Source organism: Cokeromyces recurvatus (genome assembly GCF_025118155.1).
Source record: "Cokeromyces recurvatus strain NRRL 2243 chromosome Unknown BX663scaffold_11, whole genome shotgun sequence".
Classification (NCBI taxonomy): domain Eukaryota; kingdom Fungi; phylum Mucoromycota; class Mucoromycetes; order Mucorales; family Mucoraceae; genus Cokeromyces; species Cokeromyces recurvatus.
In genome coordinates, this window is record NW_026251397.1 from 556,915 (window position 1) to 571,105 (window position 14,191).

Here is a 14,191-nt window from a genome sequence, read left to right on the forward strand (position 1 = left end):
CAGGAATACCATTTCTAATTTGTGATAATTCCTCTCTTAATTTATTTCTTTCTAATAATACGGATTCATAATCCTAAAATATATATTTATATTACTAATAAATATACGTGTATTTAGTTTTATTTTATATGAAGTTACCTTTTGTAATTGATTTTTATGTGTTTTTAATGCTTCAAACTCTTCGGTGAATTCATTCTCATTAGGGACCTTTATTTCCATTTCTTTAATTTGCCTTTCTAATCTACTGACTGTCAAACGTCTATTATACATAAAACATCAATAATGTATAGATTCATTTTTTTTTTTTTTTTTTTACAATTCAGTTATATTTGCTTTTTTCATGTTTTCCTCCATCGTTGTTTGATCTTCTAATTCTTCATCTTCAATAATAACACTTGCTCTATGACTTACTAGAGCCTTATCAAGTGTTTGGCCTCCTCCTAGTTCGAGTTCTTTGATATGCTCTTCCAGTAATTGTACCTGTTCCATATTTCTATCACGATCATTCTCTAAATATCTGCAAGTTTCCGCCATATTTCTCAAATCTTCTTCTAATCGTATCTTTTCTCTCAAAATTTCTCGATTTCCTTCTTCCAAATGCTGTACTTGTTCTTTATAAGAATCCATTAATGTTTTAAAAGCTAGTACCTTGCGATATTCGTCTTCTACCTGATGACTACGTTCTAGCAGACTAGCATTCTGATCTTCCAATGCCTTAAACCAACATTATTTAAACACCATTCACTTTAAAAGAAAAAAAAATTCTCTAGCATTAGATATATACCTTTATCTGTCTTTTTAAATCAGAAGATTCTTCCATCTTTCTTTTATATTTTTCAAGAGTAGATTCCATCTTATGCATCTTTTCAGTGGCATGTTTATATTCTTCAAGTTGATCTTTTAACAAGGTTGTCTCTTCTACTTCAGCACTCAACTCTTCTACTCGCTTTTTTAGTTCATTAATAGATGCTAGATGTGTTTCCATCAGCATTTCTGTCTCTTGACGTCGATCTTCACTTCTTTCCCTATCATATACAACAATTTACATAAGTGTATCCTTAAAAAAAAACTCGATATATGGATTAAATTCTTACAAATCTTGTTTAAGGTGATCAATTTCAGTTCTCATCACAAAATCTGCTTTACCAGTATTATTTACTTTTGTAATTGCCTCATCCATATCTTGTAATCGACTTTTTAATTCTTCCTTTTCGCCTAACAAATCATCCTACAAAAAAAAAAAAAAAAAAAAAAAAAAAAAAAAAAAGTTAACAAAATAAAAACAAAAACTTTTCCTTACATAAAATTATCATATTTTACAAATCTTTCTCGTAATTCATCATATTCAGTTAATAACTGGGAATGTAATGTCTCATATTGCCTTTTCTCCATCAAGATTTTTTCAAATTCAATTTGATAACGATAAGGCATATCCTCTAACAAACTTTTTGTCGAATTTGAATTGGCAGATAAAAATGATGACCTGTTATGTTGACTACTAAGTGCATCTGTTTCGAAATAACTCATCACTTTTTCAATAGAGACCATTAAAGCATGTTGACTCTTTTGTGATAATCCCTGAATCATCTCAATGTAAAGTTTGTTGTTGTCAGATTGTACAGCTATAGCAATGACTAATTGACACATGATCAGTAATTCGTGAAGATCAGCATCTTTAGCTATAGCAGTAAGGTTAATAGTCGGTAAACATTCTGGGTCCTGCCCAATAATATCTTCGAAATAGCGAGTGATGCTTTTGTGAAGCTTCTTTTGATTGTTAAATCGGACAACCCAATTACTAGCAGTTTCTGTAGGTTTAATTTGTTTGAACCACTTAGGATCACTAATCATGAAATAATAATGATAATTAAAAAAAAAAAGAGGAGTCAGGCCTTGAGTATTTATGAATAAACTGAAAAAGTTACATATCAGATAATATTTCAGAAAGTATAACTCCATCTGTTAACTCCACGACTGTATCAATAGCATAGGATTTACAGTCAAACGTATTAATCTGTTATAAATGTCGAAAATTAAAGAAGAATAAAAGAAAACAAGTAGGAATAATAGTAATTTACCCATTCTACAAAAGCATCTTCCATAACTGCTTCCATTTTTGAAGTCATTATTAGATTAATAGGAAAAAGAAAAATACATAGAGCCTTGCTCTCCTTTTTTTTTTTTTTTTTTTTTTTTTTTTTAATAAGGTACCGAATTGCGATTTTCCAAAAATAGAAGTTTAGTAACTTGAATTTATTCCAAAGAAGAGAGCTAAATTCTCGTAGCTGATTCAATACATCCATGTGTGAGATAAGTTGGAAGTTTTACTTTATTTATTTATTTATTTTTTCTTTTGCTTATACATTAAGTATCTTTTTATTATGGTTTGGTCCTTTTGTATTAATCATAAATTCTCAAAATGTTACCTGAATTTTTACTTTGCAAAATGAACTTCTTTTAAATACTTGCGTTAGTTGCATTTTATTATTAATGAATATTTATTTAATAAACATTAAATAAAAATTACTTGATGTGAAGGCTACAGAGAAAATTGTACTTAAAATAAGGCTATTAAATCTATTATAAAAATGTAAATTTTTTTCCATTAATAACTATAGCTATATCAGTTACTTTATAAACATATTTTTAGATAATAGTTTTTTTTTTTATTATCCTTTTGTATAGCGATTTTTATTTATTTGAAATAAAAAAAAAATAAAGACTAGAAAATATATATTCAATACAAAATATGATAAAAATTCAAAGTGTTTAATGGCTTCATTATTTGTAAGTAGTATTAGTAATATTTATTGTGTAAGTGTATATTAAAATGTATAGTGTATAATTGATAAATGGCGTTAGTATAAAACAAAATAAAAAGAAGTTATATACAAAATGTACAAAGCTACAAGAATATATATCTACATGTTTGTATATGTATACGGGAGGAATTTTTTTTTATAGAACAGTTAAAGATTGCTCACGAACAAGTTGGGAATAAGTACCATTAAGAGCCAAAAGTTCCCAATGTGTACCTTGCTCAATTACACGACCATCCTTAACTACACAAATAAGATCTGCATTTTGAATAGTTGAAAGTCGATGGGCAATTGTAATTGTTGTTCGACCTCCTTCTTCCAAAATGTTATCTAAAGCTTCTTGCACAAGACGCTCACTATCACTATCAAGAGCAGATGTGGCTTCATCTAATAAGAGTATACGAGGCTTACGAATAAGGGCACGGGCAATAGCAATACGTTGCTTTTGACCACCAGATAGTTGAGAACCTTTATCACCAACGCGGGTATCATAACCTTGAGGGAGGCCAACAATAAATTTATGAATATTAGCTGCCTTACATGCATCTTCAATCTCTTGTTGACTCACTTGCTTATTTTCTTCGACACCAAAGCAAATATTTTCACCAATTGTCATGTCAAATAAAATAGGTTCTTGTCCAACAAGAGCCATATGGCTACGTAGGTTGCCAAGTGTATAGGATTTAACATTTTGATTATCTAAGGAAACAGCACCACCTAAAGGATCATACCAACGTTGAAGCATACCAATTGTTGTTGATTTACCACAACCAGAGGGACCTACAAGAGCAATAGTTTGACCAGCTTTACCATGAAGATTGAATTCACCATGGAAGATAGTATTATCTGGACGAGCAGGATATGCAAAAGTAATATCCTTAAAGTCAATTTCACCATTTAAGGAACCTGTTTCAGGTTCTAGACCTTCAAGGTCAGGATCAATTTCAGGCTGACGTTCCATCACTTCAAATGAGGCAATAGCAGCATATTTAGCTTTGGCTAACGTACTAGCAAAGACAGAGGTTCGTCCTACAGATTCGGCTGTAGTCATAATGACAGACATAGTAGTAAACATCTGTTGGAAGCTAATATCACCATTTATAATCAGTCTAACACCAGCATAAAAGGCCAATGCGTTTGTATAAAGCGTGATACCTCGGTTCAGGGCATAACCAATAGAGGATAAGTAAGCCTTTCGTAAAGCAAGCCTATGAGGATGCTCTGTTGCTTGATAATATCGGTCTTCAAAATGTTTCTGTTTGTTTAAAGCAGCAACTGTTCGAATTTCACGAATTGCTTCACCAGCTATTTCACCACTTTCAGAGTTAGCCTTCTTTGTTTTATCTTCAAAGCCACGATGGATCCTTGACTCATAGGATGTAGCAATTATAATAAAGGGACTCATGATCAAAATAATTAGAGTAAGTGACCAGCTATGAACAAAGGCAATGATCAGACCAACTATGGCAGTTGTAATGAGTTGAGTGACATCACCCCAAACTTTAGTAATCATTTCATTGACATTGCGCGCATCTACAGCCAATTTGGAAGTAAGGGCACCAGCATTATTTTCATCTCGATCAAAGAATCCAATTTCCTGACGCATATAAGCAGCAAAGATCATAGCACGTAAACGCTTCGTATATCGTTCACCAGAGGTTTCAAAGGATAACACTTGACTGCCAAAACCGATAAATGCGAAAATACCAAGAATGAAAAAGACAAAAGCATAAAGATTACCGCCTTTCATAGGTCCTGGATTAATGTCTTGACCTGGGACTGTGATAAGAACGATAACTTTAGAAAAGAAATATGAATAAAGGGGGAAGACAGCACCTGCGATAGCTGCACCAATGATTCCAATACCAATAAGAGGCCATTCAGGTCTCATTTGTTTTATGACCTTAAGCATGGGTGCCTTCTGTTTCTTCATCAATTTCTTTTCTTCTTTTTGTCTTTTCAATTTTAAGTCATAAGCGTTAATCGTTTCAGAACTTGAATTATTAAAGTTAAATCTATTTTGATAGAATTCTTGCTTTTCATTAGAGATATCGATAAATGTGCTTTCAGTATCATCAAGGTTTAATATTTTTTCTTTTTCAGTAGCATGTTTTTGGATATTGATTTCGAATTGTTCTTGTTGAAGAAGAAGTTCAGGATTATCATTGTCTGAAACATCATCTTTACTTGTATCAATAGCTTGTTTCTTCACAAGGTCTGCATAGACACCATCTAACTTGATTAATTCGTTATGTGTACCACGTTCAATAATATCTCCATGATCCATAACGACAATAAGATCTGCATTTACAATTGTGGATAAACGATGAGCAACAACAATTGTAGTACGACTAGCGGAAGCTTTATCTAAGGCAGATTGAACAAGACGTTCAGATTGTGTATCCAAAGCAGAAGTAGCCTAAAGAAAAAAAAATAATAATAAATGAATAAATATATACATATACATATTTTTTTAAAAAAAAATCTAGACTTCTATATTAAAATATGATATTTACTTCGTCTAATAATAAAATAGTGGGATTCTTTAAAATAGCACGAGCAATAGCAATACGTTGTTTTTGACCACCAGAAAGCATACCGCCATGCTCACCCACGAGTGTATCATAACCTTGAGGTAATTGAGATATAAATGAATGGCAATTGGCTTCCTTACAAGCTCTAACTATTTCTTCTTCAGTAACTTCTTTGTTACTACCCATAATCAGATTTTGACGAATAGTCATGTTGAACAAGACGGGCTCTTGACCAACTACACCAATATTTTGACGAAGCCATTTGACACTAATATCCTTCAAGTCATGACCATCTAACGTAACTGAGCCAGATAAAGGGTCATAAAATCGTTGAACAAGTTGCACTGAAGTAGACTTTCCAGAACCAGAGGGGCCAACAAAGGCTACCGTCATACCAGGTTCAATTTTAAGAGATAGATCCTTCAAGATAGTGAGATCAGGACGTGTAGGGTATTTGAACATGACATTTTTAAACTCAATAGCACCTTTAATTGAGTCAGGAATTAAACCTTTATCTGAGTCAGGATCGATTTCAGGTACACGATCAATGGTGGCAAAAATTTTATAAGCTGCACCACAAGCACTAGATACAGCAGAAAGGTTATTAGGTAATTGTAAAAGACTCATAGAACCCATAATCATGGACAAAAAGACAACAAGTACAACAGAGCCTGTAAGCTTTTCTTGACTAACAAGTTTAGCACCATACCATAAAGCTAAAGAATATATACCAAATAAAAAGAACATAAAAAAGGCAATTCCAATACCTAGAGAGGCACCACGCTTAATACCGGTTTTGCACGCATTATCTAATTCCTTTTCATAACGTTGTAAGAATCGTTTTTGAAGAGAGAATGAATATACAGTACGAATTGAATTAAAAACTTGTTCTGCAATTGAACCAGCAGCTGCATAGGCATTCTGTGAAGCCAAAGTATATTTTGTCATAAAGATGCCCATAGCACCACCCGTTAACAAAAGAAGAGGTGTAACAGCAAGCATAATTACGGCAAGTCTCCATCCTATAAATGTATACAGAATATAAGTATTATTATTTAAGCTATAGCATTATATTATTACATACCCTTAATAAAGGCAACAATAAAACCTGCTAAAAATTGAGCTAAAAGCATAACAAATCTTCCGAACTTTTCAGAAATACCATCTTGAATAATCTGAGTATCAGTAGCTAAGCGAGTAGTAAGAGAACCTTCAGCTGATTTATCAAACCAGCCCATGTCTTGACGAAGAACTGAATGAACATACATGGTACGAATACGACGAGTTTGATTTTCACCAGTTAAAATCCAAAAACAATTTGAGATATAAGCAGCAATTGCAACTGCTGTACCCATATAAGCCATAATATGAATAACAGGCAATGTTTTTGGTAGTAATTGACTTGTATCATCTAATGAGCCAGAAAGGTTGTTAATAAAAGATCCAAAAATAATAATTGAAATAGGTTGTAATGCTCCTGAACCAGCAGAAAATATAATGGCTATAACAATCATTAAACGTTCTAATGGTGTAGCAAAACGAAATAACTTATGAATAGGCACACTAGGCTCCTTTTCCTTCTTCTTCTTCTTCTTTGTGTCATCTATTGGCATCTTATCTTTATTATTATTTGTCATTTTTTTTTTATTGAATACAAATCAGGAATAAAAAATTAAGTATTTAAAACAATCATTGTCCTAAATTTATTATTTTATATTGGAGGCGACACTTGCAGATTTAATTGTCAAAAGGAAAAGGTGCCGAAACTAAGATAGAAAATAAAATAAAATAAAAATGTGAATAAAAACCTCCGATAATGCTGTTTCATATTCTAACAGGAGATATAGAAGTGCCGTTGTCAAAATTATATCTTATTGGCAGACCTGTTCTTTTTATATATATACCTTAAAATTTTGAGCCAAGAATTTGTAATCCTTGTTTTATTTTCATTATTATTCAACTGTTGTTTTGGTTCGAAGTTAATAGTATGTATGCTAAATATATATTTGTATTTTTTCATAACCATTCTTTTATAGTAAATTTTAAAGTGATGCAATGATCTACGCATAGTTATTGTAGAACAAAAAAAAAAAAAAAAAAAAAAAAAAAAATAATAATAATAATAATAATAATAATAAAAAAAGTAATTAGCTCTCAGATCAAACACTGTATTCCTTGAGTTTAAAAAAAAATGCTGCGCCGTATTCTTTCTTTTCTCCTGTTATTTATGGCAATGAGTTTATTATTTAGAATGCATGCGCTTCTGTTTCCAATTTATACAATTTAAATCAATATATTTTGTGTCTGATAAAACCATAAATAAATACTTCTATTTAATATTACTAATTCTCACATAAACTAGTTTATAAGGTTAAATCAAATCAGTTGTAAAATATTGTTATTAACCTCAATTATAAATTGACATATACATAATGCACGTATAGAGTAGTACTATAAGATGATAGTACATTTTGACATAATTTTGTACCTTAGTTACACAATCAGAAATACCCATTATGGGAATTTTTTTTTTGACATATACCTACTTCGCATCATACCATACGCGGTATTTAAAATACAATACCTTCAAAATTTATAGTATTTATTAAGTGCAGTCTATTTTTTTTTCTCATAGAAGAGCAAAGGTGATCTAGAAATTCCTAAAAAAAATACATATATATTTGTTCAAAATTAGCATTGATCTTGTAAATAATTCTCTTAACTATAGAAAGATGTAATAGTCAATTTTCTAATGATATTACAACCCATTGATATGCTAAATATATTATGAATTGCTACTTCAAAATATCCCTAATTATATAAAATTCTTTTATTCAAAGCGTGTGTATTTTAGCCTTGTCAAAAGTAAATAATAGAGCTCGCTCAGAGATATGAAACATTTTTACACAGAAGGTAAAAAACAAAAAAACAAAAAAAAAAAAAAAAAAAAAAAAAAACTCAACAAAAAATGCAGATTCCTAATCAGGGTTGAAATATCGTTACTGTTTAATGCAAAGTTGTATTATATTTTTGTTGATATGCTTCTTTCATGACAGGAGTTTGTCTGAAAACTACTTTTTTAGCTTCCATTACTTGATTAAAAAAAAGGAGTACAATTTTAAATTACCATAAGAATTGACATCTTCTTTTCTCCTATAATAGAGTTAAAGATAAATGTGTTCATGTCGAAATAATAAAAAAAAAAAAAAAAACTGCAGCAAATATAAGTATCAAACAAATATATTATCACTAAAAGCAAAGGAATAAATTTCATAGTGTAACTACATATGAAAAGAGAAGACTAGTAAAAAACTCGTTTAAAGACTGACAAAGAAGCACACTCCATTTTTTTAATGCGGTATATGGATGGAAATATAGAGACTTTGATTGAAGGGACGCATTAATTGTTTCTCAAGCCATTTACAGATCTCTCAGTCAACAAGTACATATGAGAGGCTTCTTTATAGAATACAAATCTTAGAAAAACATATTAAGAAAAAAGACATGTGTTGATTCTTACCTGGTAAAAATAGAGTTAAGAAAGAAAAAAGAATGTTTTTCCTCCTATCAAAACTAGATTTAAACCTCTATTATATTCATAACCATAGCAGATATAAAAAAAAGTGAACCTTACAAAAATCATAAAAGCCTATGATAAAAAGCACAAATATATCCATAATAATGACTATTTTTAATAAGGGAGTTATTGTTATTTTTCGAAGGAAACAAATAGCTATATCTAATATTAAGGAACAGGAAGCAAATGACAGGGAAATGTTAGAGACTACCGAAAGAGTAGATACTAAAATTTAACATTGGTTTCCTTACTTTAATAATATAATGGATTTTTATATTAAGATAATCTGGAAGGGCCCTATATTATAAATAATACTCCAATTTACTTATTTGAAGCAAATCATATATATAATACGAAAGGAGGGTAAAAAAAATGGGTTTCTTTACTCTTATCCTGACACTTGCCTTCTCCAAATCCCATTTAAGATATTTAATCAAAGCTAAAATTAAGTACTAAGAAAAATGACCTTTTGATATAAGAGATACCCTTACTCTAAAAGTTATAAAGTCATATACTAATGTAAACTGAAGATAATTAAAGATAGATAGGTTATTATTAAGTTAATTTTTTTGTTCATATAAAGAAAACTACAGATGCAACAACAACAAAAAAAGATTATGATTAAAAAGAGGAAGTTGTATAATGTTGAGGTTACGTTTTCAAGCTCATATGTATAAACTGTCAAAGATATATTTAAATAAAGCCAAAACGCTTTACGCAGACTCTAAAAGTAAATGTAATATGAATATTAAAAGTCGAAATTATGGGTTAAAACCATCATACACTTAGTGATACTAGGATTTTACTGACCTATAAAGAATAGTTCTTCTTATATTGATATGTATTTTACATTATAGAGTAAATAGTGTTCCCTAAAAAAAATGTATTACATTTAATAAGAACTCACAAAAACACTTTAAAATAGTATCTCGTATAAGTATATATCTTTGACTTAATCTTTTTACTTGGATTATAATATCTGAAAATAAAAATTGGAGCCTTTATATATAAATATGAATATGTATATAATATTCACTTGAAATCATTATGAATGAAGCTCTATATTTGATTCAGTACCAAATGTAAAGCGTGATCCTCCACCAATAGTGCTTGCTAATAGTCCAAAGTTAGATGTCTGATTGATTGAAATAGGGTTCTCTTTTTCTATATCTGTTGATGCCATGTTCTTGACTTCTACACAATACACGAAGCGTTGCGCAATCAAATCTCGTAACTTATGTAAAGCTAATTGAAAGAAAAAGCAAATAATAATAAAAACAGATATAGCAATATACCAGACTGCTATACTAGGTCCAAAGCTCCAATCCAGAAAAGAGTATACCCACCATTTTTCACTGAATATATAAATATAAATAGATATATATGAGTTTCATAAAGATATATATGCTTTAAATATAACTGTACACTGAATAAATAATAAATACAAGAAAGAGATAGATGAGTACAGTACCAAATACTAAAAATATCATTTTGATTGATATCATCATTCTATTTAAACAAACTTCGACGACTAAAATAAATAAGGTGACTGTATGTAATGATATACTTATCCAAAAATCAATAGGCGTTAAATGAGCTAGGGGTAACGCGGATACATATTAGCATATCGTATTCTATATGTATAACTACATAAATATACCATCAAAGAGCTTTTCTTTAGATAAGAGGGCCCAGAAAACAACAGGTGTTTGAAGATTGTAAACAATGATAGTATGATATAAATAAACATAAAGATAATTAAGAACAGAAGGTTGATCCAGAAATGAGGATGGTCTTTTAATAGTTTGATGTGTCCATAAATATTTTATATGATGATACAACGTAGTCTAAATAAAATACATGTAGAATAAATTAACCTATAGAATAAATTAAAGTAACTTGTCTTACAATTAAATAAGCGTGTAATCCAATAAAAGTAAGATTGGTAAAATAAGCAAAAAAATGCTTGAATTCACCCATAATTGCTGTATAAATAATATCAACCCACATTACAATAAAACTATACATAACAAATGGTAATCGAATAAAGAACAAAGCTTTGGATGACATAAAATGAGATGTTACTGCGCGTTCTGGTTCAAATTTATCAAGACCAAACCATTGAATAGTTTTATTTGTAGAATTTGGAATAGGTTCATCGTGAAAGATTACTTTCTTCATTATTAAGAAAATCAAAATATGAAAAGAATGGAAGGATATTAAAATAAAAAATAAAAATAAAAGCAAAAGTCAATTTTGGTTTACTTTAGATCTTTTTCTCCTAATAAATGTATAAAAAAACAGGGAGATTATTTTTTTTTTAATAAACAATAATGATGCTTAAGAGAAATCTATTTTTTTTTTCTTTTTTGCATGTGTACACAAAACTTATTCTCCTTTTAATCTATCTTTGATATGTTTCTCCTGAAAGAATTCTTCGTCGGAGAACAACTATTACTGCTACTTTCCTCATGTAAAAGTGGCTGTCTTGACTCTTCTACTTCATCCTGTTGTTCTTCATTGTTCTTATTGTCTAAACTGTTGTCCACAAAGAATTCATGTTGATTATTTGCACTAGCATTGTCACATGATGTACAAATATCCAATGTTATAGACTCATCCCTATCTTTCCTTTTCGATATAAGGTCTGTTTTATCAAAAATAATAAGGAAAGCAACAATAAAAAGCCACCATACAAGCTGATTTAAAATAAGTGTGGGCCAAATACCACCATAAAATTTGGCTAAATCCGTCAATCCTTCAAATCGCCAAAACCAATATAATAAAACAAGAATCTGAAACCAAACACGATCACAAAGAAGCGTCGTCATAGTATTTCCTTTGCATTGCAAAAGAGAGGCATTGGTCGACTTCCAGATAAACAAAAGGATAAAGACAGCGACACTAAATGTAATCTGAAAAATAGCAAAGAGCCAAGTGTCAAGTGGCACCCACTGCTGCCCTTCAAAAAGTAAGCCCCAGAGATAAAAATATCCCATGCTTTCAGCCTCAGTTTGACCAGATGGGATAAATTCTGCTTTAAACCAGGGTAATATTAAAAGACTAGTCAAAAACATAAAGCAGAGTGTCCAAACATAGGGTTGATCTTCTGGAAAGTTCAAAAATCGATGCATCCAAATTAAAATAAACTTTCGAATACTGCAATAGTTACTACTATCGATCTTATGAATTTGAAGAAGAAGTCTATTTCTTAGATTGTTTTTTTCTATAAAATTATTTCGATGCCTTTCGTAATCATTCAACAATTTTGGTATGATTAAAGTCAATAACATAGAAGTAATAGCAAAAATACATAAAAATCGGATCTATAAATTAATGTAAGTTTTATGGTCAAGTAGAATAACATTTTTCTTTTCTCTTTTTCTTTTACCAATTCTGAAATACTGGATGCAATAATCCATTCACCAGTACCGCCGTTGATATTAACTCTTTCATTATCTAAACGAAAAGGAATTTCACTAACACCAGTCTTTCCATTGGGGGCAGTTGCCTCAACACGTAAATAGTGGGTTTTACCGTCATTAAATTCACTAGGATCCCAAGGTGTTGTCCAAAGTGGTATTACTTTTTGTTTATCATCAAGAGCTTTTCTGCCTATATATGTTGAAGGGAAAGGATGCTGCTTATCATCCACAAATACATGTACTTTTAAATCATCATACTCTGAAAATATCAAAAATCGAATATATGAACTTTGACCCATAGCCTGAAGAGGTTCCTTTGTTGGCATTGTAAAACGAGCATCCTTTGGATTTGTAATCAGAACAATAGGTGATGGATGCAACTTTTGCTTGGGCCAAATAATTTGATTATCAACTGTTAAAGGTATTATTGAGTCTTCATTAACAGGTGATATCTCTGAAATAGGTAAGTCAATATCAACAAATGAGACCAAGTCATGATCTACAGCTACAATTCGATATGAACCATGATCTTTCATATCAGCAACTTCGAGTTCTAATGAGTCTGTTTCTTTATGATATGACTTGAGAATGTTACCAAGGCCTATATGTAAATATTTAAGTATATATAATCCAGTATATATATATATATATATATGTGTGTGTGTGTATACATATTAGATATACCAGCTGATAATCTATGTAAATGTCCACAAAAATAAATACTGAAACGACTAGCTAGATCATTCAGAGTATAGCCTTCAGACGATACACCAGGTATCATAGTTGTTGTAGGATAATGCGCAAACTATATAACACATAAATATATATATTTGCATATATATTATTTATCATGCTTTTATTATCCTACTTACTATAAAAGTATGATTGTATGTTGTTGACATTATTTTGGACGCTAAGCGATTCATTGTATTTGTAGTAAAATAACCAAAAAAGTTAAATGGGCGAGAAGGTCCCTTTTTAGGACTTGATTCAATATTAAAACAGATGTACAACAAATATTTATTTATATATAATAAATATGATTGTAGATACTTACCAAGCATCAACAGCAATAAAATTATAGTCACCATAATCTTTAGATACCTTCCAGCTATAAATTCCTTTCCCCGCATCCAAATCTTGAGCACTTTTACCGAATGTACGATAGAAATTATTTTCTGCTTGCCAGGACACCAAATCAAAGCAATCGTGGTTCCCTCTCATGTCATACCATCGAGTATTATTAGCACCTTGTTCAACTGCTGATCGATATACTTGCCATTCTTCAACATATTGAGTTGAAGTAGTTCGAGTCTTATCTTTAGCATCAATTAAATCACCTGTAACAACAACAAATTCTGGCCTGTAGATAAAAGAAAGCGGGATTTAATAATAATAATAATAATAAAAAATTAGTGTGTATTTCGTCTTGACATTTTGTATGCTTTTTATTATTATTTTTTACTACTTGATGACGGGTAAAGCAGATTGAAGAAAATGCAAAAAATGAATTGTATGGCCTTTTGGCTGAAATTTTGAAATGTGTAAATCAGACAACTGAATAAAATAAAATAATTTATTGGTTTCATTACTCATTCGAGTTGTTGAATGTTGAACATTCATAGTGGCGGTAGATAATTTCTGCTGCCTATGTTCTTTAAGGAACCAATGATCATTCTCATCAGCTATTCTTAAATCCTTTGTTGAAATAAAATAAAGATGAATAGCTCTGATAAAAGTAAGGATTAGTAAAACTATATAAAAATAAGAAGACAGCGAAAATATCTTTCTCATTTTTAATGGGAGAAAAAAAAAAAAAAAAAGTTAAATATCAAT

General features: G+C 30.2%; 4 protein-coding genes across 4 annotated transcripts; all 4 read right to left on the minus strand.

Annotated features, from left to right (window-relative positions):
• Positions 1-860: 860 nt before the first annotated feature.
• BX663DRAFT_48680 (uncharacterized protein) lies at positions 861-2,179 on the minus strand. The gene is made up of 5 exons (XM_051524697.1): positions 2,079-2,179; positions 1,926-2,014; positions 1,321-1,843; positions 1,147-1,228; positions 861-1,069 (listed from the first exon to the last, which is right to left on the minus strand). The coding sequence occupies exons 1-5, from the start codon at positions 2,124-2,126 to the stop codon at positions 1,059-1,061; spliced, it is 753 nt and encodes a 250-aa protein (XP_051383312.1). The 5' UTR covers positions 2,127-2,179; the 3' UTR covers positions 861-1,058.
• Positions 2,180-2,775: 596 nt separating this feature from the next.
• On the minus strand, positions 2,776-7,332 carry BX663DRAFT_472176 (P-loop containing nucleoside triphosphate hydrolase protein). Its single transcript, XM_051524167.1, has 4 exons — positions 7,258-7,332; positions 6,438-7,119; positions 5,336-6,375; positions 2,776-5,238 (listed from the first exon to the last, which is right to left on the minus strand). Exons 2-4 carry the CDS (start codon positions 6,988-6,990, stop codon positions 2,959-2,961), a joined length of 3,873 nt encoding a protein of 1,290 aa, XP_051383313.1. The 5' UTR covers positions 6,991-7,119; positions 7,258-7,332; the 3' UTR covers positions 2,776-2,958.
• Positions 7,333-9,932: 2,600 nt separating this feature from the next.
• On the minus strand, positions 9,933-11,345 carry BX663DRAFT_508244 (uncharacterized protein). Its single transcript, XM_051527453.1, has 6 exons — positions 11,312-11,345; positions 11,196-11,211; positions 10,839-11,105; positions 10,591-10,777; positions 10,356-10,527; positions 9,933-10,285 (listed from the first exon to the last, which is right to left on the minus strand). Exons 3-6 carry the CDS (start codon positions 10,998-11,000, stop codon positions 9,976-9,978), a joined length of 831 nt encoding a protein of 276 aa, XP_051383314.1. The 5' UTR covers positions 11,001-11,105; positions 11,196-11,211; positions 11,312-11,345; the 3' UTR covers positions 9,933-9,975.
• Positions 11,195-14,171, minus strand: BX663DRAFT_508247 (Metallo-dependent phosphatase-like protein; the record flags this gene model as incomplete). Its single annotated transcript, XM_051527454.1, has 6 exons — positions 13,824-14,171; positions 13,413-13,718; positions 13,228-13,339; positions 13,040-13,160; positions 12,322-12,956; positions 11,195-12,256 (listed from the first exon to the last, which is right to left on the minus strand). Coding segments are annotated over exons 1-6 (2,422 nt in total), but the record flags the coding sequence as incomplete, so codon positions are not given.
• Positions 14,172-14,191: the final 20 nt, after the last annotated feature.